Source organism: Papaver somniferum, chromosome 9, assembly GCF_003573695.1.
Source record: "Papaver somniferum cultivar HN1 chromosome 9, ASM357369v1, whole genome shotgun sequence".
Taxonomy (NCBI): Eukaryota; Viridiplantae; Streptophyta; class Magnoliopsida; order Ranunculales; family Papaveraceae; genus Papaver; species Papaver somniferum.
In genome coordinates this window covers 140615052-140639541 of record NC_039366.1, presented here as the reverse complement: position 1 = coordinate 140639541, position 24490 = coordinate 140615052, and the positions used below count along the sequence as shown (strand labels likewise).

At 35.9% G+C, this 24490-nt stretch overlaps 1 protein-coding gene across 1 annotated transcript; it reads right to left on the bottom strand.

Annotated features, from left to right (window-relative positions):
- Window positions 1–5974: 5974 nt before the first annotated feature.
- On the bottom strand, window positions 5975–6903 carry LOC113312642. Its single transcript, XM_026561379.1, has 3 exons — window positions 6742–6903; window positions 6063–6471; window positions 5975–5979 (listed from the first exon to the last, which is right to left on the bottom strand). The coding sequence occupies exons 1-3, from the start codon at window positions 6901–6903 to the stop codon at window positions 5975–5977; spliced, it is 576 nt and encodes a 191-aa protein (XP_026417164.1).
- Between the last annotated feature and the right edge of the window lie 17587 nt (window positions 6904–24490).

The following is a 24490-nucleotide window of genomic DNA, read 5'->3' as shown; positions in this document are numbered from 1 at the left end:
AATGCTTTGTTAAAGGTAACATTGATTGTAAACCCTGATTTTAAGACTATATAAGGGAGAACTTTAACAACTGGGAAACCTAACCCCCACACCTCCTGTGTGATACTAGTTGCGACTAGAGCCGATTCTCCTTTAGCCTTAGGTTTTTCCAAAACCATGTAGGTTAACGACTTAAAGACTTCATTGGGATTGTGAAGCCAGACCCAACTATTTTCTATGTAGTTGCATGTTCTGATCTTGTTGTTTTCTATCGTGATTGAGTACTATCTTATTTAAGATTTGCTCGAGATTTAATCTCCGATAGGCAAGATAAAAAGTAGTCACAAACATCTTCGTCTCATCGTTTGTGATTCCACAATATCTTGTTTCGCTACCATACGACTAAGATTATTGTGAGGTGATTGATATTACTAGGATGTTCTTCGGGAATATAAGTTTGGTGTATCAATTGGTTACTTTCACTTTGATTTATCAAAATACGGACCAAAACTCATAGGTATATCTGTGGGAGACAGATTTATCTATTCAATAGACTTTTCCGTGTGAGACAGATTGGTTTATCAAGTCTTTGACTTTGGGTCGTAGCAACTCTTAGTTGCGGGTGAGATCAGCTAAGGGAATCAAGTGCGCAGAGTCCTGCTGGGATTCAGAAGCATAACGAATACGACTGTACCTTTATCAGTGTGAGATTGGTTAGGGCTCAACTACATTCCAGTCCGAAGTTAACTTGGAGTAGGCAAGTGTTTGTAGCGGCTTAATACAGTGTGGTGTTCAAATCTGTACTAGGTCCCGGGGTTTTTCTGCATTTTTGATTTCCTCGTTAACAAAATTTATGATGTCTGTGTTATTTATTTTCCGCATTATATTTTTTATATAATTGAAATATCACAGGTTGTGCGTAAGTTCAATCAATTGTGAATCCAACCTTTAGTTGTTGATTATATTGATTGACACTTGGATATTGGTTTTTGATACCGTCCAAGTTATTTTTTATATTCAATCGGGCTCGCAAATTCCTATTTGTTTGATTGCGAATTGAATTGAGAAATAGAGATATAACTCTTGAGTTTACTTTTCTTAAGATTGAGTCTGACTGACTAGTTGATTCTATTGAAAGTATATTGGAGTTAGTCCATACAGTTGCTAAGCGAAATATTGGGTGTGGTTGTTAGACCCCCGCTTTTTCAATTGGTATCAAAGCAGGCAAACACTATAAACCTAATAAGTTTGTGTTTGACTGATCCCTAAAGTATGTCCCTATGGGAAATTTATTTGGGAAACTTGTTCTTGGCATCTGTAACGCACGCCAGAATTCCTTAAAGACTGTTCAGAGCTTATTATCCATTAGACCTCTGGTCCCTCATGATAATCTCGTTCCATCTAAGATTTTTGGAAACTTAGATGATGAGAAACAATCTAAAAGAAAAAGAAAAAGTTCTTCTAAGAAAAATCGCTCGATAAAATGTGGTCAACGCTCAAAGATATGGAATCTTACTAGATTAACTCTTAATCTTTTTGAGGAATACTATCGTAATGAATCAATTGACAAAGATTTATTTTGAGATTTTGAAAGTGTTTTAAAATTCTTAGTAAAGCTTATTTCGATTGAGGAAAAGAATCTTTCTGATAAAAGTTATGTACCTATCAAATCATGTATTCATGATGCACGAACTATGCTTACTACCAACTCATGTGAAATTGATAAAAAGATTTCTGGTGAGTTCGATGTAGGTTCTAATTGTCGGAAAACATCGTTCCTTAGTCATAAGAAAAAGGATTTAAAAAATTTCATTAACCTTGAGTATCATCATTACTATGATTATACTTCTGGTACATTTCACAAATATCAACTGGAGAAGTTGCATGAGGATATCTCTGCACATCTAGCCTCTTGGTAACAAACTTGGCTCTACCCCGTTTGTATATAACTTGAGATGGGGCAAGTAACGGTTGATTATTTTTTGTGTTTGGGTTAATTTATTTTTGATCTTTTTCTCTGAGAAAAACTCCTTGACAAGTTTTTTTTTCTCTACCCAAGGTTAGTTAAAGTGATGTAGTTTCTTTTTCTACTATCCTTTTATTGCACTGTATTGATCCTTTCAGTATGCGAACCTTGGTTGTTGAACGCTTAAGATATCTTGTTTTCCTTTTACGGGCCGCGGTTCATGAACGGGTCCAATCCCATTATTGGGTATATAATAAGTATGGTACGCGTACCCTTCTTCTTCCTTCTCTAGTCCGCATACGTGAACTTTTCTAGGGTTCATGTATCATTAAAATTTATTTTTGGAGATTTCAAAGAGGCTAAGGGGTTTATTCATCATCAAGGAGCAAATCAATTAAGTTCTTCCTTCTCCTTGTACTCTCAATTTCTAGGTCTCATGGGAATTTCAAGGTTTCAAATAACTTGGATTCATCATCTTCTAGCATGACTATACCTCAAAATCAAGATTCTATTAGAATTAGATTTTTCAATGATTCCAGTAGTAAGATCTTTGAAAGGATTTCTTCTAGTGGTTTCATTCTAGAAAAGAAATTGGATATGGTTAGTGGTCATAAAGAAGATTTGGTTTGTTTTGAAAAATTTAATCTTTGAAACATCTTTAATGGTTTTGGTGAAGGTTTTTACACTCTCACAAGAATCTTCTATGCTAACATCCATGATGTTGATCTTGATGACAAGGAATTCAAGACCATGATAAATAGAGAAAGGATTCTTGTTAATAGAGAGTTGATTTCAAGGATTACCAAAATTCCTTTAGGTAATTTTCGCCTTCCTAGACCAAGGGAAGAAATACCATCTTATGAAACCATTTTTAATGGTCTTTGTGGCAAGAGTGTTGATTGGATTGAAAGGAAATTTGCTACTAATTATCTTAGTCTTGCTTTGATGTCTTTCGAAAAACTTGGTATATCTAATCTTGGTCCCTCCACAATTGAGAATTCTCGGTGGAGTCGTGAGTTTGCGGAGTTAGTTTATTTCCTTGAATTGGGTTCTCAAAGTCTTGATATTTGTGGATTCATCGTTCTCCAAATGCTCTCAATGACGTCGTCCAACAAGAAGTTAGGCTTTCCTTGCTTAATTGAGCAAATTTGTCAAGCATATTCTATTGCTCCTATTGGCAACTCCATTGGAACTCCCAAACTTGTTCGTCCTTGTACTTTCAAACGTATGAAGGAGAATGCTTGTAAAAGGCAAGGATGTGATTCCCTTGACGGTTCTTGTGATCCTACCACCTTGAGTCTTCTTCATCAAATTCACAAGCGTGTGTGTAAGATCAATTCCAAGGTAAAATGCGTGCAAGAACAATTACATGTGATTTCCACTAAGTTTCCCGAGATCAAAGAAGATATGGATAGGATTCAAGCCTCTTGATGGTTTCCAATGATTAAGATGATGATTAAAATCATCATCTTCATCTCTTGTTATTTTATCTAGGAAACTTCTTATGAGAATTTATTCTTGTGTTTTAAGAAGGATAACTAGAGTTTGGAATAACAATTATTGTGAGTACACATAGATATTGCCGACGTTTTTCATCTTGCAATGCTTTTAGATTTATTTATTTAAATCCTAAAGTTTATTTGGAAAATGATTTTGCAGTATTAATCTTTATTGGTTTCATATATTGCAAAAATTATTATGGGATATGTGTGTTTGCGTCCGTGAACTATGATTGTCCCATATATGTCAAAAGTTAAGCCTATTATGTCATTATGCAAATATTGATGGAAGATGGGATGAACTTTTGATTACAAAGATTAAGTCTATGACATCATTATGCAAATATTGATAAAAAAATAGAATGAAATCTTTGAATATTCCGCAGTATTGATCGTTTCCTGATCCACTTGTATGTGAAAGTTCCGTGCGGCTCCGTAAGTTTTCTTATGTTGAGCATTTCCGATTAAATTAATCATAAGTTTACTTGTGGTTAATTTAATTTAGTTTTCTGGATACAAATTCATGAAATTTGTTAATGTCCAAATAAATCCTTCTTTTCTTGTAAAAGTAAGGTTGCTCTTGTTGTTCTTTCGGGAATGACATTTTATGGGGGAGAGTTCTTAATTGAACTTGTGCTTAATTGCCAAATCTTCATGGGGAGTGCGGCTGTGGAATATTGTAGGAGTTTTCTTGTATCTGTATAAACTCCTTGATGAATGCATTTAGTTTCGACTATATGATTGCATCTAAACAAAATTGATATGTTCTCTTTTAGTCATGAAGTATCTCTATGAGAATTTCATTATGATGCCACCAGTTTTCGTACCTTTGCCAACTTTATTGACAAAAAGGGGGAGAATTAATGTGTAGTTCACACTAAAAATACATATGGTTTATGGATCATTATGTAAGGGGGAGTGGTTTTCATGTGAGATGAAGTATTGACTAAGGGGGAGTGATACATATCACCATAGTATTGTTGTCGAAGTTGTGATACAATTGGATTTTGACGTTGTGTAATAATACTATGACACTGCATAACAATGATTGAGAGCTACTGTTTTCTCAATCTTATAGCTACAAATCTTCAACAACTATGATGCTGAGTTGAACACGTTCAGAATCACTGGAGTACTTGGAAGTGACGAAGATTTCGAGTAATGTTGAAGAACCAAGGAAATCAAGCATTTGGATGAGAAGCTACAAAGTTTATTTATTTTGTAATCCATATGTATTGATAGTTTTGTCACTAAAATTGACAAAGGGGGAGATTGTTAGAGTACTGCTCGGTCGAACTCGCAAACATTGCTATCTTAAGCTTGTTTTTCAAGTTTTAGTTGCCAAAACTATAAGTCTTGATTTCTAGTCTACTTATAGCTAAGTCTCGGATTAGGATAGAAAGTGTAGTTGAGCATTAGACTTCACGACGTTCATCGATTGAAGACGAAGAACTACTAAGGGGAGCTTGTGGAACTTCATCAACAGAAGGTATGTGGAGACTTGAACTCATCTATCACTCAAAAGTCTATCTACTCTATCTCCTATTTGAGACAAAATTCGTATAGCTATAAAGACTTCGATTATACACATTAGATATTTCGAGCTGAGTTTAACTCGCTTACGTATTACTCGAAATATGTGTTGGTAAGCTTTCTCTTTAACCAATTTCATCTTATATTCTTGACGAAAGTCAAAAGATGATCATGTGAAAATCGCCTTGTAACATCCTACATGATTTGTGTGAGACAGTCATTTGATGTAGACTCGGTATGTTTCGTATTGATCATTCGATCACTTGAAAATTGCTTTGAAGCTAATAGTTTATGTGCTACAGCTATTGTCGTCTTCCAAGAATGTTTCATTAATTAAAATGGGAGTTTAGAACACTTAACCATGATTGGATTATAAGCACAATATGCGTACTTGCATATGTGTTGATCCAAGCCCGGGAACCATAATATGCATACCCGTATGCGTACTGGTTGGTTAATGGAAGTCCGAGAACTTAGTATGCATACCGGTATGCGTACTAGCTTGAGTTTAAAGTTCCGGGAATTCAACTGAGTTTGGAAGGCATGCGTACCCGTTCGCATACTGGCGAACCCAAACTTAGTTCGGTCACTTAGGTATGCGTACCCGTATGCATACTTGAGTAGGTTATGTTCTAAAACCGGGTTGTTCATGAACTAATACATTTATATATTAAGGGATTCAATCTTTTGCAAACCGTGGCTATAATGTTCATGAATTGATTCGAATGAATCAAAACCGATTTTGCTTCAATTATGTATTGCATACTTCTATGAGAATATAAACAATTGAACAAGTCTAGGGCTAGTTTTATTTGAGTCATTTGAACTAGTTATGTTTTTTTTTTCTTTTTCTAAATCATGAAATTTTATTACCAAATGAATCAAAATTACAACTTACAATGAGGCCAAGATATTTTCAAGGCAAAGACCCAAATTAAAAAACAAAGCCAAATAAGGTAAGCCCAAAGAAATGAGATGTAACAGACATCAAGGCATACTACCCTGTAAATTACAAAGAGTTCAACAAAGCAGAGCAGACAGACATCAATACATCATTCTTCAAGAACTGAACCTAAAGTAAATACCATCTTCACTCTCCAACTGATTCAGAAAATTTGGCTTGTCTTCATAATATATAATTGTTCCTCTTGCAAGAAGTACACCCTGTTTAGGCATTTTGTCAGCAGAAAAATTTATCTCCCTATATGAGTGGATGAATGTGATTCTTGATATATGTTTTCTAATATTGTTCCATATATTCACAACAATCCAAGGTTTTCTACCATTGCTGAAAGCTAACAACACTGCTTTAGAATCAAGACTGAAACATATATTCCCATACCTTTTCTTCACAGCCCATTCACCAGCAACCACCAAAGCCATTAACTCTGCCAGATAATTTGTTGCTATCCCCAAACCACCAGAACATGCTCCCAGGCATCCACCTTTGTCATTTCTTGCCACAAATCCCAGTCCTGCATTCCCATGGTTACCCTTTGATGCTCCATCACATCATATGAGTATTTGTCCTCTTGCAGGCAATTTGAAGAAGCATTGCTTTACATCTATCATGTGTGTTTTAATTCCTGTAATTCCAAAATGAAGTAAATTTTTTAGATCATACATATTCCCCCACTTTGAGCCTTTAATTCTTATTCCACATTCCCTTGTGTAAGACAAAATTCTTTGTTTGAACTTTTCAATGTTAGGCTCTTCACTCTCATAAATCTTCTTATTTCTTGTATGCCAGAGTTCAACCATCACCTTGAATGCACAGTTATACCATACTTCTTGAATTGCACTACTTTTACCCTTAGCAAATTTCAGGACATCCTCAAATGATGAAGGATTAAGAAAACAGAAGATTCCTCCCAACCAATGCCATATATTTGTGTTAAATGTACACTCCCATAGTATATGATCCATTGTATTTTGTGCATTGCCACACAAATATCATTTTGATACTGTCCGAAAACCTTTTTCTCCTTACAGTTTCCTCAGTGGCACAAGCTCCTCTCAAGATTTTCCATAAATTGGTAGATGTATAAGGATGTACACTTGGTTTCCATACTTGCTTTGTCCAAGACATCACAGGATATTTATTCCTTATCTGCTGAGCTGCATTGGCAACAGAGAATTTACCATTTAGATCCTTCTCCATATCAGCTTGTCAGGACCACCACCAATTGCTGATACTTCATTTCTCTCAAAAACGTTGAACATTTGCTCTGGGATTTGCCATACACCATCCACAATTAAGTTAGCTACCTTTAAGTACATATTCATCTTGACATAATGATCTTCTGCATGCCTCTCAATTAAAGCATATTCCTTGATCCATTTGTCCCGCCACAAAGATATTGTTTTTCCATCACCAACTATCCATCTTTTTCTTTCATTCACCTCAGTAATGACCCATTTAATTCCTGGCCAAATAGAGGATTGTCTGTAAGATGATATCCATTCATTATTCTTGTTCTTGTATTTTTCCCTCATAAACTGAGTCCACTCCACCTCCTCTGTTTCAATTTTCTACAAGAGTTTCATTAACAAAGCTTTATTCATCCCTTCCAATCTCCTTAATCCCAAGCCACCTTCAATTATTGGAGTATTACTTCATCCCATTTAACAGTGATTAATTTTTTTAAAAGCAAGATCTCCAGACCATAGGAAATTCCTGATAATTCTCTCACATTCCTTTATAACATATTTGGGCCACTTGTAGACTGCCATATTATATATGGGTATACTGCATAAAACATATTTTACCAAAGTAATCTTGCAGAGAAAGCTAATAACTTACCCATCCATCCAGCTAACATCTTCTGCATTAATTCCACCATTCCCCAAACTTGATATGATTTTACTCTACTAGGATTTAAAATACCCCCCAATTAAGTATCAGGCAACTCTGATAGTCCCATTTGCATATATTCAGTTATCCCATTTCTTCTTGCGTTTGAAACTCCACCTACAAAACATTTACTTTTGTTCCCATTCACAACTTGTCCAGATGAAAGTTGATACTTTCTTAATAAGTTCATCAAATTATCCAATGATTTTTTGTGGCCATTGCAGAATATGAAAATATCATCAGCAAACATTAAGTGTGAAGGCTGACAATTACCTCTAGTAACCATTGCTTGTATCTTGCCCTCCTGCACCATTTTTGATAAATTTCTGCTAAGAACTTCCGCTGCAAGAATGAATAATATGGGTGACAATGGATCACATTGTCTGAGACCCCTTCCAACACCAAAAAATCCACATGGACCACCGTTGACAAGTACAAAGATCATTGCAGACTCAAATATTTTTCTAATCCAACTAATGCCAATTTCAGAGAATCCAAACCTTCTAAGAACTTCAAACAAGAAATCCCAACTTAAAGAGTCATATGCTTCAGTTATGTCCAGTTTAAGTCCAACATTTCCTCTTATTCTCTTAATGTTCAGTTCATTAATCATTTCAGAAGCTAACACAATTTTATCATGGATATTCCTCCCTTTAATAAATGCACCTTGTTGAGTAGAAATTAATCTCTTAATCAAAGTACTTATTCTAGTAGTAATAATTCTGGTGAATATCTTGAAGATGAAATTTGCTAAGACAATAGGCCTAAATTGCTCTGCTCTTCTTGTACCTTGAATTTTAGGAAGAAGAAATAGACAATTGGAATTTAAGCCTTTAGGAATGAATCTGTAATTCCAATAGTATTGAATTGCTTCAATTAATTCTGCACCAATAATGTCACATGCAAATTTGTAGAAGCTGCCAGGAAATCCATCTGGCCCTGGAGCACTATTTGCATTCATGCCAAAAATCGCTTCTTTAACTTCCATTGCAGTGGGAAGAACATCAAGAAATTTATTGTCTTCATCATTTAGAATTTTAGGAATTTCTCCCATTATCTCCTCATGAATTGTAACATTCTAATGTTCAAATTTCTTTGTATAATGTTCCACCAAAATATTTGCAATTTGATCTTGTTCTGTAACTACATTGCCCTCTGTACTTTCCATCTTTGTAACATTGTTCTGAGATTGTCTTATTTTTATAGATGCATGAAAGAATTATGTATTAGCACCACCTTCCTTTATCCATTTTACTCTAGCCTTAGCTCTCACTAATTCATTATATTGTTGAGAAGCAATTTCATGTTTTTCCCTTGCTGTGACCAATTTATTTAGTAACTCAATATTTTCAGGATCTGCATCGATAACAAAGAAGCTGCAAGTACTTCATCTTCTGTAGTCTTTACTTTGAGTCTGAGATCACCAAAAACCTCCCAATTCCACTTCTTCAAAATTTGTTTTAATCTTTTTAATTTATTCATAAAAGAAAAAGCTGGATTACCTGTTATTGTTTCATTCCATGCATCCTTAATTACTTCAAGAAAACCACGATGAGAAGTCCAAATATGTTGATATCTAAAAGAAGCATCACAGGTTTACAGGTATTCACAACAGAACCAAATAATGGACCATGATCTGATGTACCTCTGACACCCACTTTATATGACCAACCATCAAATTTTTCCAACCATTTAAGGTTATAGAAGGCTTTATCAAGATCACATAAAATTCTTTTTTTTTTACCAACTCTATTATTGCACCAACAAAATTTGATTCCAGTTCTTGTGGCTTGAATTAAATTGCATGGCTCTAAACAGTCTCTAAAATCCTGCATTGATACTATGAGTGGTCTTCTACCTCCAAATTTTTCATCATAACTCAACACTACATTGAAGTCCCCAATTATCATCCATGTGTAATTCATTTGACTAATATCTATCAGCTCTTCCCATAATTCTCTTTTGTCCACAGTGAGACATGCTACATGAATTCCAGTTACCAAAACATCTCCAATTTTAACAATAATGGCTTGACTTGAAGATGAGACCACTACTGGTCTAGATAAAGATGAATTCCAAAAAAGCCATATATTACCCTTTGTAGTATCATTAGAATTATGTCTAATCATTTTACTCATCCCAGCTAGATTCAAACTCTTAATTCCACTGCTAGATACTTTATTTTAGTTTCAACTACCCATAGTAATGAAGGACTAAAATTTTTAACTAAATTTCTCAGTTTATCTTTGGCTTGAATTCTTTTTAAGCCTCTCATATTCCAGTATAGCACTTTCATTGAGAATGAGTTAACTGAGAAGTACTAGTACCTCCCACACTAACATTTGATTTAACTGAAGTACTTGCTTGCTTCCTAGTGATAACATTAGGGATACCTTTAACATTTTTCCCTTTAACAGGTTTGCTAATCACCTTAGAAAAAAATTGATCATGTTTTTCAGCAACCTCAATTAATGCTTGAAATCTACTGGGAGAAGAAAAACCTTTACCTGAATTAGAATACTTGTTCACTTTTCTGAAGTTGGTATTAGTACTATTTACTTCCTTCCAGCGATCTGAATTTGTTACCTCTGTATTTATATTTGATAGCACTTGAGCTGTTAATATCTCAGTTGAGACATTGTTGGTCACTGCTACTGTCTCAGGCTCAGCAACTCTACAGTTAATTTGCTCTAGAACTGTTACACTGGATGGTATTTCAATAACTGAATGTAAAGTCTACAAACTTGCACCCACGTCAATAAGTTTACCCACAGATAAAGAAGAAAATTCATTAGGTGACTCCAGAAGACCAGTGAATCCTTTCTCCTTATTAATTGGAGGAGTAATATTCTGAGTAGGAGGAACTATTGCATCCACTTCTTCTACATCACAGTCTTTTCCTGACTCCAAGCTGGAACTAGAAGGAAAAAATCCACCTGAGCTTTGAATCGTGACTTATTTTTGGAGTGTACCTCCATTGAGGTTTATGCATATTATTATTCTTCACTCCTTGAGACTGTTCTTTCCTTGCAACTCTGCACTCAGTTACCAAGTGACCTACAATTTTGCATTTACTACAAAACTTAGGTAGTTTGGATATTCTAATTTCTTGCTCAAATTTACAATACTTCGATTCATTAGAAATATCAATTTCCACCAAAATGCTAGCATAATACCCAATTTATTTTTTCAAAGTTGTAGGATTTATACGAATTGGTCTACCAATAGCACTACCCATAGACATAAGAATGTCTTCTCTCCAATATTCAATACTAAGACCAGGAAATAACAACCATACAAAAGCACTTGAAGATTTTCGTTGCTCTGGTTTAAAATGACATTCCCAGTATCAAAGCTTCAGATATTGAGATTCAACCTCCCAGAAACCCTCATACACAAATTTCGTATCCACCTTATTCTCTAGTTTGATAATAAAGAAGCATTTGCCAATAGGGATAAATTGACATTTACCTGTAAGAGCCCATTGCTTCCTTAAAATTGCTTCTGCAACTGATATCTTCAATTTCACAAATCCAGTCTTCCAATCAAGTTAAACCTCCATTCATTAACACTCTCATCAATAATCTCATCAGGAATGAACACTGATGGACTAAGATTCATTGGGACCAAATTATTTTCTGATCTAAATTTTTTTGAAATCTCAGATTCCGATCGAGAATTTTTCTGATCTAATGATGTTCACCTGAAGCAAACAGTTATGAATTTACTCTAACTAACACCTAAATCCAAATTATCACCTGAATTGATGACGATGAAGTTCAGAAATCGAGAAAAGGTTTGAGAAAAATCTCCGTTTCGATCGCCGAGTTGCAGAGCTCGACTCGGTCTGATCTTTGTTGAGTCGAACTAAATGTAGACTAAGAGACTCAACTAGTTATGGTTAAGATGAATAAGGTTGATATGAAAGTGTTCATATGGCTAACTTCGGTTAACTATTGTTGAGCCAACAAGGTGCACACATTTAGGTACGGTTACTCATATCTAAATGAAGTCACTTTTCATTTTTGTGTAACAAGCTAAGTTCGATCTAACGGTTGAAAGATATAGCTTGAGTCTAATCAGGTTTTCATCTAACGGTGAATATTGAATGCTTTGTTACCAAGGTAGCATTGATTGCAAATCCTGATTTGAAGACTATATAAGGGAGAACTCTAGAAACTGGGAAACCTAATCCCCACACCTCATGTATGATAGTAGTTGCGACTAGAGTCGATACTCCTTTAACCTTAGGTTTTTCCAAAACCCTGTAGGTTAACGACTTAAAAACTTTATTGGGATTGTGAAGCCAGACCCAACTATTTTCTTTGTAGTTGTGTGTTCTGATCTTGCTGTTTTCTATCGTGATTGAGTACTATCTTCTCTAAGATTTGCTCGATATTTAATCTCCGATAGGCAAGATAAAAAGTAGTCACAAACATCTTCGTCTCATCGTTTGTGATTCCACAATATCTTGTTTCGCTACCATACGATTAAGATTATTGTGAGGTGATTGATATTACTAGGTTGTTCTTCGGGAATATAAGTCTGGTGTATCAATTGGTTCTTTTCACCTTGATTTATCAAAAGACGAAACAAAACTCATAGGTATATCTGTGGGAGACAGATTTATCTATTCAATAGACTTTTCTGTGTGAGACAGATTGGTTTATCAAGTCTTCGGTCGTAGCAACTCTTAGTTGTGGGTGAGATCAGCTAAGGGAATCAAGTGCGCAGAGTCCTGCTGGGATTCAAAGGCGTAAATAACACGACTACACCTTGATCAGTGTGAGAATTGTTAGGGCTCAACTACATTCCAGTCCGAAGTTAACTTGGAGTAGGCTAGTGTCTGTAACGGATTAATACAGTGTGGTGTTCAAATCTGGACTAGGTCCCGGGTTTTTTTTCTGCACTTACGGTTTCCTCGTTAACAAAATTTCTAGTGTCTGTGTTATTTCTTTTCCGCATTATTTTTTTTTATATAATTGAAATATCACAGGTTCTGCGTAAGTTCAATCAATTGTGAATCCAACCTTTGTTTGTTGATTATATTGATTGATACTTGGATATTGGTTTTTGATATCGTCCAAGTTATTTCTTATATTCAATCGGGCTCGCAAATTCCTATTTGTTTGATTGCAGATTGAATTGAGAAATAGAGATATAACTCTTGGATGTACTTTTCTTAAGATTGAGTCTTACTGTCTAGTTGATTCTCTTGAAAGTATATTGGAGTTAGTCCATACAGATTGCTAAGTGAAATATTGGGTGTGGTTAAGTGTGTAAACGGATGCGGATAGGGCACTATCCACATCCGAATCCGAGAATACCATATACTATTCGAATTCTATTCGAAATCCGACCGGACATAGTAATTTTCACTTCGAATTGGTATCCGAATTTCTATCTGGATATCGGATAATTATTCGATCCTAAATCATAAGAAAAAATAATAATAAAATATTTTTATTTTTACACAAGATTAATGTTTACATAATAAAAATTAATTAGAACTAAAAGAATTATCTATGTTTTTTAATAAAATTTAACAAAATGTGGAAATTTAAAAGAAAATAAAAAAAATAGATACGATCTACACTTTCATAGGTTTAAAATATATATATATTCATACATAAATATCAAATACGGATATTTCGGATGCGAATACCTCCATATCCGAATTCGTATCCGATTAATTACATTTTCGGATAAAATAACGAATATCCGAATCCTTTCGAATAATATTTGATATTTCGAATGCGAATTCGAACGAATACCGAAGTTTTCGGACATCCATTGACACCCTTAAGTGTGGTTGTTAGACCCCTGTTTTTTCAATAGCTACATAGACTTTGATTATACACATTTGATATTTCGAGTTGAGTTTCTCGCTTACATATTTCTCGAAATATGTGTTGGTAAGCTTTCGCTTTAACCAAGTTCATCTTATATTCTTGACGAAAATCAAAAGATGATCATGTGAAAATCGCCTGGTAACATCTTATATGATTTGTGTGAGATGGTCATTTGATGTAGACTCGGAATGTTTCGTATTGATCATTCGATCACTTAAAAATTGCTTTGAAGCTAATAGTCTGTGTGAGACAGCTATTTTCGTCTTCCAAGAATGTTTCAATGATTGAAATTGGAGTTTAGAACACTTAACCATGATTTAATTATAAGCACAATATGCGTACTTGCATATGTGTTGATCCAAGTCCGTGAACCATAGTATGCATACCCGTATGCGTACTAGTTGGTTAATGGAAGTCCTGGAACTTAGTATGCAATTCGGTATGTGTACTGGCGTGAGTTTCAAGTTCTGAGAATTCAACTGTGTTTGGAAGGCATACGTACCCGTTCGCATACTGGCGAACCCAAACTTAGTCCGGCCACTTAGGTATGCGTACCCGTATGCATACTTGAGTAGGTTATGTTCTAAAATCGGTTTTTTCATGAACTAATACATTTATATATTAAGGATTGCAATATTTTGCAAACCATGTCTATAATGTTCATGAATTGATTCGAGTGAATCAAAATCGATTTTTCTTCAATTGTGTCTTGTATACTTTATGAGAATATAAACAATTGAACAACTCTAGAACTAGTTTCATTTGAATCATTTAAACTAGTTATGGTTAAGATGAATAAGGTTGATATGAAAGTGTTCATATGGCTAACTTCGGTTAACTATTGTTGATCCAACAAGGTGCACACGTTTAGGTATGGTTACTCATATCTAAATGAAGTCACTTTTCATTTGTGTGTAACAAGCTAAGTTCGATATAACGGTTGAAAGCTATTAGCTTGAGTCTAATCAGGTTATCATCTAACGGTGAATATTGAATACTTTGTTACCAAGGTAACATTGACTACAAACCCTGATTTGAAGACTATTTAAGGGAGAACTCTAGCAACTGGGAAACCTAATCCCCACACCTCCTGTGTGATAGTAGTTGCGACTAGAGTCGATTCTCCTTTAACCTTAGGTTTTCCCAAAACCCTGTAGGTTAACGACTTAAATACTTCATTGGGATTGTGAAGCCAGACCCAACTATTTTCTCTATAGTTGCGTGTTCTGATCTTGTTGTTTTCTATTGTGATAGAGTACTATCTTCTCTAAGATTTGCTCGAGATTTAATCTCCGATAGGCAAGATACAAAAGTAGTCACAAACATCTTCGTCTCATCATTTGTGATTCCACAATATCTTGTTTCGCTACCATACGATTAATATTATTGTGGGGTGATTGATATTACTAGGCTGTTGTTCGGGAATATAAGTCCGGCATATCAATTGGTTCATGTTCACCTTAATTTATCAAAAGACGGAACAAAACTCATAGGTATATCTGTGTGAGACAGATTTATTTATTCAATATACTTTTTGTGTGAGATAGATTGGTTTATCAAGTCTTCGACTTTGGGTCGTAGCAACTCTTAGTTGTGGGTGAGATCAGCTAAGGGAATCAAGTGAGCAGAATCCTGCTGGAATTCAGAGGCGTAAGGAACGCAATTGTACCTTGATCAATGTGAGATTGGTTAGGGCTCAACTACATTCCATTCCGAAGTTAACTTGGAGTAAGCTAGTGTATCTAGCGGCTAAATACAATGTGGTGTTCAAATCTGGACTAGGTCCCGAGGTTTTTCTGCATTTGCGGTTTCTTCGTTAAATTTTTTTCTGATATATGTGTTATTTCTTTTCCGCATTATATTTTTTATATAATTGAAATATCACAGGTTGTGCGTAAGTTCAATCAATTGTGAATCCAACCTTTGGTTGTTGATTATATTGATTGACACTTGTGTTAGAGCATAGCTCGGTCAACCTCGCATGCGTCGGTATCTCAAGCATGTTTGTCAATGTTAGTGATCAAAACTAAAAGTCTTGATTTCTAGCCTACATAGCTAAGTCTCGGACTAGGATAGAAAAGTGTAGTTGAGCTCAAGGACTTCATTGCGATTCATCATACAACGACGAATATCTATACAAGGAACCTTGGAACTTCATCAACAAAAAGGTATGTGGAGACTTGAACTTATCAATCACTCAAAAGTCTATCTCTTTCATCTCCTACTTCTTATGAGACAAAAGTCGTATGCTATATAGACTAGATCATACACATTTGACATTTCGAGCTGAGCATTCATTGCTTATCTTTTATCTCGAAATCGTATGTTGGTAAAGCGTTTCGCTTTGATCAAGTTTATCTTCACCTAGTGACGAAAGTCATGCAAAGTTTCAATCACTTTGAGAATTGCTCTGACGTGAATCAGTCTGTGAATAACGGCTACATAGCGTCCTCTGAGAATGTCTCAATGATTGAAATGAGAGTTTATATTACATAACCATGTATTCCTTGAACCGAAGTTTTCGAACTTTGTTGATCAAGAGAAATCGGGAGGATTGTGGAATTGGATTGCCAAGTCCGCGAACCCAGTCCGCAAACACAGTCCGCGAACTGTCGGAAGTTCTCGACCGAGAATTTTTGCTGGACTTTCCAAAACTCGTTTGTGTGCTAAGTCCGCGAACTGGCAGAAGTTCTCTTTTCGAGAATTTCTGCTGAGTTTGGAAAACTCAACCGGTTAACTTAAGTCCGCGAACTTGTTTGTGAACTTAAGAAGTTATGATCGAAAGATGTGCTCTGAACATGAAACATTAAATTACTAAGGAATGCTTTATGCAAACCGTGGCTATAAAGTTCATGAGCCGATTGAATCGAATCGAATCATCTTTGTTTCAATTGTGTCTTGTGTAGTTACATAAGATCTCGTAGCAATTGAACAACTCTTTAACTAGTTCATTTGAGTCAGTTGAACTAGTTATGGTGAAGAAGAACAAGGTTAATATGAAATTCTCATATGGTTAACCTTTTGGGTTACTATGTTGAACCAACATACACGTACACGTTTGGGCATGGTTTTCACGAACCCAGTAAACGTCTACCCAAGTGTGTGTGACAAGCTAAGTTTTCGATCTAACAGTTGAGAAATATTAGCTTGAATCTAAATCAGGTTTTCATCTAACGGTGTATAAGGATTACTTTGTAACTAAGGCAAAACCCTAATTTGAAGGCTATATAAAGGAGACATCTAATATTGTGCGAAACTAATCCCCACACGTCTGTGTGCTACTAGTGCGCCCGCTAGAGTCGATCTCCATTAACCTTTGATTTTCTTCTCAAAAATCAGGTTAACGACTTAAAGACTTCATTAGTATTGTGAAGCCATACCGATACTACTTTATCGTAGTTGTGTGATCTGATCTTGCATCTTCTATCGTACGAGTACAATCGATTGATTGGCTTGAGATAGTGAGAGTTCTCCGATAGGCAAGATAAAGAAGTCACAAACATCTTCGTCTCACTATTTGTGATTCCTCGACAATCCGCTTGTGTAGTCAGGAAGGATTCTAGAGAGGTGATTGATTAATCTAGGCTGTTCTTCGGGAATATAAGACTGGATTATCAATTGGTTCATGTTCACCTTGATTTTATATCAAAAGACGGAACAAAACCTAGGGTTTATCTGTGGGAGACAAATTTATCCTTTTATAGACTTTTCTGTGTGAGACAGATCTGTTTATTATCAAGTCTGTGATTTTGGGTTGCAGCAACTCTTGGTTGTGGGTGAGATCAGCTAAGGGAATCAAGTGCGCAGTATCCTGCTGGGATCAGAGGCGTAGGAGTACAACTGTACCTTGGATCGGTGGGAGACTAATTGAGGTTCAACTATAGTCCAGTCCGAAGTTAGTTTGCAGTAGGCTAGTGTCTATAGCGGCTGAATACAATGTGTATTCAATCTGGACTAGGTCCCGGGGTTTTTCTGCATTTGCGGTTTCCTCGTTAACAAAACTTCCGGTGTTTGTGTTATTTCTTTTCCGCATTATATTTTATATAATTGAAATAATACAGGTTGTGCGTTAAGATCATCAACTTCTCTAATCCAACCTTTGGTTGTTTATTGCAGTTGATTGATCCTTGGACATTGGTCTTTGGTACCATACAAGTTATCTCTCTTTGATAAAGACTCGCAGATTTCTATTTGCTTGAGTAAAGATCAAATCGAGAGATTGAGATAATAACTCCTTGACATACTTTTTATCTAGATTGAGTCCGACTGTCTAGTTGATTCTCTAGCAAAGTATTTTGGAGTTAGTCCATACAGATTCCTAAACAAAATATTGGGTGGTGTTGTTAGACCCCCGCTTTTTCAATTGGTATCAGAGCAGGCAAACACATTAAAGACCTTATAAGTCTGTGTTTGTAGCGATCTGATTATGGACGAGTCTATCTCTAATAACGTACCAGTTCAGAAATTACTAGATGATTCTAAAAGCTTGGATTCACCTGAGAGAACTGTCACATCTAAGTCAATATCCAAACATTCTATTGATGTAAAAACTGTTGATTGAGAAACTCTCCTAGAAGAACAGTTGGATGAACTTTCTGATGAAGGTGATTCAGATATTGATAGAGATGTTGATGAGGAAGTCTCAGAGTATGTTAAGTTTTTGGATTCGTGGAATATGAAGAAGATTACAACTTCTCATGTCACACCTCTTCTGACTCATCTCTGTCGAGAAAACAAGAAATTGAGAAGATGTTACACGTGTGTTTATTTTTCGAATCGTTCTACCGAATCGATCCTCAAGGATTCTGAGGAAAACCTACGTATGAAGTCACTTGAATGTGATAATCTTTATCAAAAGTACTTTTTGTTGGAAGAGAAACTTGCAGAATCTGAAGCAAGGTTTAACTTCCAGCAAACAAGTTTTGACGACAGAGAAAGCGCTTATCTCACTCGAGAAAAACGCCTTGAGACTGATTTAGCTGTTGCTCTTGATAAAATCAAGATGTTGGAAGATGACTTGAAAAAGTTCAATACTAGTTCAAGCAAATCAACCATTATGCTATGAACAAGTAAAAATCATCGTGATACACGAGGATTGGGCTATAAGGGAATAGATGGTCCAAGTACTAGCAAAGAGGTAAAATTTGTCAAGGCTAGTGATTCTTCTCAACAAAAGGTTTCCACTGATGGAAAAAATGAAATACCTTCTCCGGAAGTTAAGGTTCAAAAGAGCAAAGTTTATCAACCTCCAAAGTTAGCACACACAGATCGAGGTAAGAACATTCCTTATGTTTGCCACTATTGCGGAAATAAAGGTCACCTGGAAAGGAGATTTTGTTTCCGTATAAGGAATGAGAAACTTCATGATGTTCTTGTTTGGTCATCACAAGAAGTTGTGAAACCAAGATCATACGTTAAGACTGATCCTGTTAACATTACAGGTTGTAATTGTCCAACCTTTAGGCAAAGGAATCAGTGCTATGATAGACCTAGATTTTCCTATAAACGTCGTACGAATCCTTTTCAAAATCGTAATGGTTATCAAAAGGATAACTTCGTAAAGACGAAGACAAGATCCGATGCTCCCAATTGGAGAAAGACTAACTTGCAAAAGAATAGTCAATCCAATTCTCTTCCAAGAATTCTAGAAGAGAGTGATGGGAAGAAGGTTCCGACTGTTCCTAAATGCACTCAGAAGTGGATACCGAAGAAAGACAATGATGTTTTGAGTGTGAAAAGGAATGGTCTTCTAGAAAACTCCATGACTATGGAAAATGCAGTATCCATGGTGTTGGAACTTAATAAGTTTTTTGGAAAAATAGAATTGGATGTGAAAGGTTCTAAAAGTGATCTCTTTCATGATAATCCAAAGGTCACTTGTGGTGAACAAGACTTTGTTCACCCCAACGCAACTTGATTGTGTTGGAAGTGCATCCTCATCAAGGAATGACCTGCTTTGTATACGGTGAGGGAAGCACAAGAATTGGGGCACACAAATTATGTTCGGTAAGGCGGTAGAATTCGATTGGATTCATCTAAAAAGGTATGTCTATAAACTTGAGCAAGATCTGTACTTTTATTTGCTTAGAACACTTATAATAATCTTCCTTATCGTTCAATTCTACCTAACTTGATCTGTGTTTAAGGTTCTTAAATGTTTAGGTTTGAAAATAATAGTTCGGGATGTTTGGACTACATGGTACACATACCAAGTATGCATAACAACATTCAAAATCAAAATCCAGGGGTTTAAGTTCGCAAACCCGTATGCATACTTGACGTCGATATTCGGTAAACTTGTTTTGGCCGTAACTTCTTCGTCCGAACTCGGATTTACCTCATTCTTTTTGAATTCTCTTCCTTATTGAATTCCATTCAAAATGGAGATGAGAATTGTTGAATTTGGATGATTTAGTATTGGTATTTGTCCCGTCTCTTGTTTTTTAGTGTTTGTTCTGTTTCGTTGCATTGTTTTATTCTCTTGGACTTGGGCACTGGGATTCTTGGAGAAATCCTATTCTAAGCTATTTTGTGGCTGTTACAAGAGTGATGTTGGTAAATCACAAAGAAGGAAGTTCGAGAATGGGTAGTAGTTCACATTGCGATATATTCTTGAGTGTTCACAATCATCTCATGTGAACTATGGTGCATAGTCGTCAATGACTTTGTATGTTCTTCTTTGTTAAGGAAATATTTTTATACGATTTTGGTAACCACTCTTGGTATAAATCAGTGCGAAAAAGATTGATTCTACCTTCTAAGGGCAAAGATTGTTATTGCAGTATTAATCTTTATGATTTTGAAGTATTGCAATATTTTTATGGGATATGTATTGTTTGCGTCCGTGAACTTGAACGTCCCATATATTGTCAAAAGTAAATTCGTTCACAAATTGGTATTCGTGTTGATGAAAGGACGAATGGACTTTTGACAAATACAAAAGTTATACCTATGCAGTCATTTATTTGATGGAAAATAGGGTAAAATCTTTTGTTCAACAAGGATAAAGTCTATTATGTCATTATGATGGAAAATAAAATAGATCCTTGTATGTTATCCACGGTATTGATCTTCATTGATCCATTTTATTATGTTTTACCGTGAAGGCTCCATTGTGTGTCTTATGTTGAGCACCTTACAACTAAGTCGATTTACCTTGGCTTTGTTGGTTGTTCCATAAGATGCTATATGTCGAGCATTGGGAACTAAATTAATCAACTAGTTTGGTTATTTAATTAGTACTCCATAAGTCTTTTTCCTTATGTTGAGTATTTGAACGGTTAAGTTAGTCATCTCCATATGGTTGACTTAGTCGTATCTCCGTGAGTTTACTTATGTTGAGCACTTTCAATTAAATTGATCACTTTTGTGGTTTGATTTAGTTGCGTATTCAAATTGAAATAGTCATGGGTTTACTTGTGGTTAATTTGGTTGAGCTTTGGATATAGAAAATCATTCCTATGGTTTTTCGTGTCCAATAAAAAAATTCTTCTTTTCCTTCGAAATTAAGGTCGCTCTTGTTGTTCTATCGGAAATGACATCAAATGGGGGAGAGTTCTTTTGAACTTGTGCTTAATGGTAATATCTTGCGGGGAGTGCGTCTGTGGAATTTTATAGGGGTTATCTTGTATCTTAAAACTCCTTGATGAATGCTGTTAGCTTCGGCTATTAGATTGCATCTAAATTAAGTTGGTATGTATTTTTCTTTTGGTCATGAAATGTCTCTTGTGGAAATTTCATTATGATCCCATTCTTGTACCTTTGCCAATTTTATTGACAAAAAGGGGGAGAAATATTGTAGTTCACACTACAAATACATATGATTTTCGAATCATTGTGTAAGGGGGAGTGGTTTCCATGATCGAGATAGAGTATTGACTAAGGGGGAGTGATACATATCACCGTAGTATTATTGTTAAAGTCGTGATACAATTGGAATTTGATGTTATATATAATAATACTATGACACTGTATAATAATGATCGAGAATCTCGATTTCTCTCATTGTTATAGCTACGGATCTTCAACAACGATGGTGCTAAACTTACAACCTTTGGGATCATTGGAGTACTTGGAAGGACGAAGATTTCAAGGAACATTGAAGATTAGACTATGGAATAGGAGCCACTAAAGTTTATCTTTTTTGTATAACATATGTATTAATAGTTTTGTCACTAAAATTGACAAAGGGGAAGATTGTTAGAGCATAGATCGGTCAACCTCGCATGCGTTTCTATCTCAAGAATGTTTGTCAATGTTAGTGATCAAAACTATAAGTCTTGATTTCTAGCCTACATAGCTAAGTCTCGGACTAGGATAGAAAAGTGTAGTTGAGCTCAAGGACTTCATGGCAATTCATCATACAACGACGAAGATCTACACAAGGAACCGTGGAACTTCATCAACAAAAAGGTATGTGGAGAATTGAACTTATTTATCACTCAAAAGTCTATCTCTTCTATCTCCTACTTCTTATGAGACAAAAGTCGTATGCTATATAGACTAGATCATACACATTTGACATTTCGAGCTGAGCATTCATTGCTTATCTTTTACCTCAAAATCGTGTGTTGGTAAAGCGTTTCGCTTTGATCAAGTTTATCTTCACCTAGTGACGAAAGTCATGAAAAGTTTCAATCACTTTGAGAATTGCTCTGACGTGAATCGGTCTGTGAATAACGGCTACATAGCGTCCTCTGAGAATGTCTCAATGATTGAAATGAGAGTTTAGATTACATAACCATGTATTCCTTGAACCGAAGTTTTCGAACTTTGTTGATCAAGAGAAATTAGGAGGATTATGGAATTGACTTGCCAAGTCCGCGAACTTTCGGAAGTTCTCGACCGAGAATTTATGCTGGATTTTCCAAAACTCGTTTGTGTGCTAACTCCGCGAACTCAGTCCGCGAACTAGCGGAAGTTCTCTTTCCGAGAATTTCTGCCGAGTTTGGAAAACTCAACCGGTTAACTTAAGTCCGTGAACTTGTTTGTGAACTCAAGAGGTTATGATATAAAGATGTGCTCTGAACATGAAACATTAAATTACTAAGGAATGTTTTATGCAAACCGTGGCTATAAAGTTCATGAGCCGATTCAATCGAATCGAATCATCTTTGTTTCAATTGTGTCTCGTGTAGTTACATAAGATCCCATAGAAATTGAACAACTCTTTAACTAGTTCATTTGAGTCAATTGAACTAGTTATGGTGAAGAAGAACAAGGTTAATATGAAATGCTCATATGGTTAACCTTTTGGGTTACTATGTTGAACCAACATACACGTACACGTTTGGGCATGGTTTTCACGAACCCAGTAAACGTCTACCCAAGTGTGTGTGACAAGCTAAGTTTTCGATCTAACGGTTGAGAAATACTAGCTTGAATCTAAATCAAGTTTTCATCTAACGGTGAATAAGGATTGCTTTGTAACTAAGGCAAAACCCTGATTTGAAGGCTATATAAAGGAGACATCTAGCATTGTGCAAAACTAATCCCCACACGTCTATGTGCTACTAGTGCGCCCACTAGAGTCGATCTCTATTAACCTTTTATTTTCTTCTCTAAAATCAGGTTAACGACTTAAAGACTTCATCGGGATTGTGAAGCCATACCGATACTATTTTATCGTAGTTGTGTGATATGATCTTGCATTTTCTATCGTACGAGTACAATCGATTGATTGGATTGATATCGTGAGAGTTCTCCGATAGGAAAGATAAAGAAGTCACAAACATCTTCGTCTCACTGTTTGTGATTTCTCAAAAATCCACTTGTGTAGTCAGGAAGGATTCTAGAGAGGTGATTGATTAATCTAGGCTGTTCTTCGAGAATATAAGACCGTATTATCAATTGGTTCTTGTTTACCTTGATTTTATATCAAAAGACGGAACAAAACCTAGGGTTTATCTGGTGGGCCCGGGAATGTGTATAATTGAAGCGCAATAAAAACGGGCCTACAGTAATACCGCAAGTGCACGGTCGTCAGTTGTAGCTCGTGCAAGTACGGGTCGATCCACAGAGACTGGGAGTGTTTGGAGTTTCTAGCTATTTTGGGCTCTAAATTGTTGTTGGGCTTTGAATACCCTTTGAGTAAATTGGGCTTAATGGGTTTGTTGTAATGATGAAATGGTTTTAGGCCTTGGGCCTTTGAATGATTTGGGCCGTGAACTAGAGCTAGGCTTTTTAGCTATGAACCTGGGCTTTTAACCTTTGGAATTGCACTGGGCCTTGTAACAGTGAATTGGGCCTTTGATTTTGAATTTGGGCTTGGGCTCAGTGTAGTGAACTGAGCCTTAGGCCTTAATCTGAGCTGTGGTCTGGGCTCAATATTCTTGAAGTGAACTGAGCCTTGGGCTCAGTTGGATGGGCCTCAGGTTAAGCTAGGCTTTTGGTTTACACCTGAACTTGGCCTTTCCTTGGAAATGAGATGAACTGAGCTTGGTAATGAAGTGGGCTTTGGTTGACTCAACAGTGGACTGGGCCTTTGGCCTTACAATGAGCTGGTCCTTTGCAAAACAGAATGCAATTAAGAGACAATGGCCAAGGCAGGGCAGTAAGCTAACAAGCCAAGACAATGGCTCTAATGAGGCAAAGGAAGCTAGAGAAGACAATGCTATTTACAATGCAATGCTATTTATAGTGAAATGAAAACAGAAAAGAAAAAAAGCAGCCCAGTTGCAGCAGCAGCAGTACTGCACAGCAGGGGAAAGAAAGCAGTGCACAGCAGCAGCACAAGCAATGCAAGTAGTAGCAGCAGCAGAACAAGGAGTAGTTGAAGTAGCAGGATCAAATGGCAAACAAAATGAAG

Coding starts and splice junctions, on each gene's coding strand:
- LOC113312642 (XM_026561379.1), bottom strand. CDS start 6,903: ATGGATCATATACTATGGGAGTGTACATTTAACACAAATATATGGCAT. Junction 6,472..6,741: donor GGTATAACTGTGCATTCAAG/GTGATGGTTGAA, acceptor GGAGCATCAAAG/GGTAACCATGGGAATGCAGG.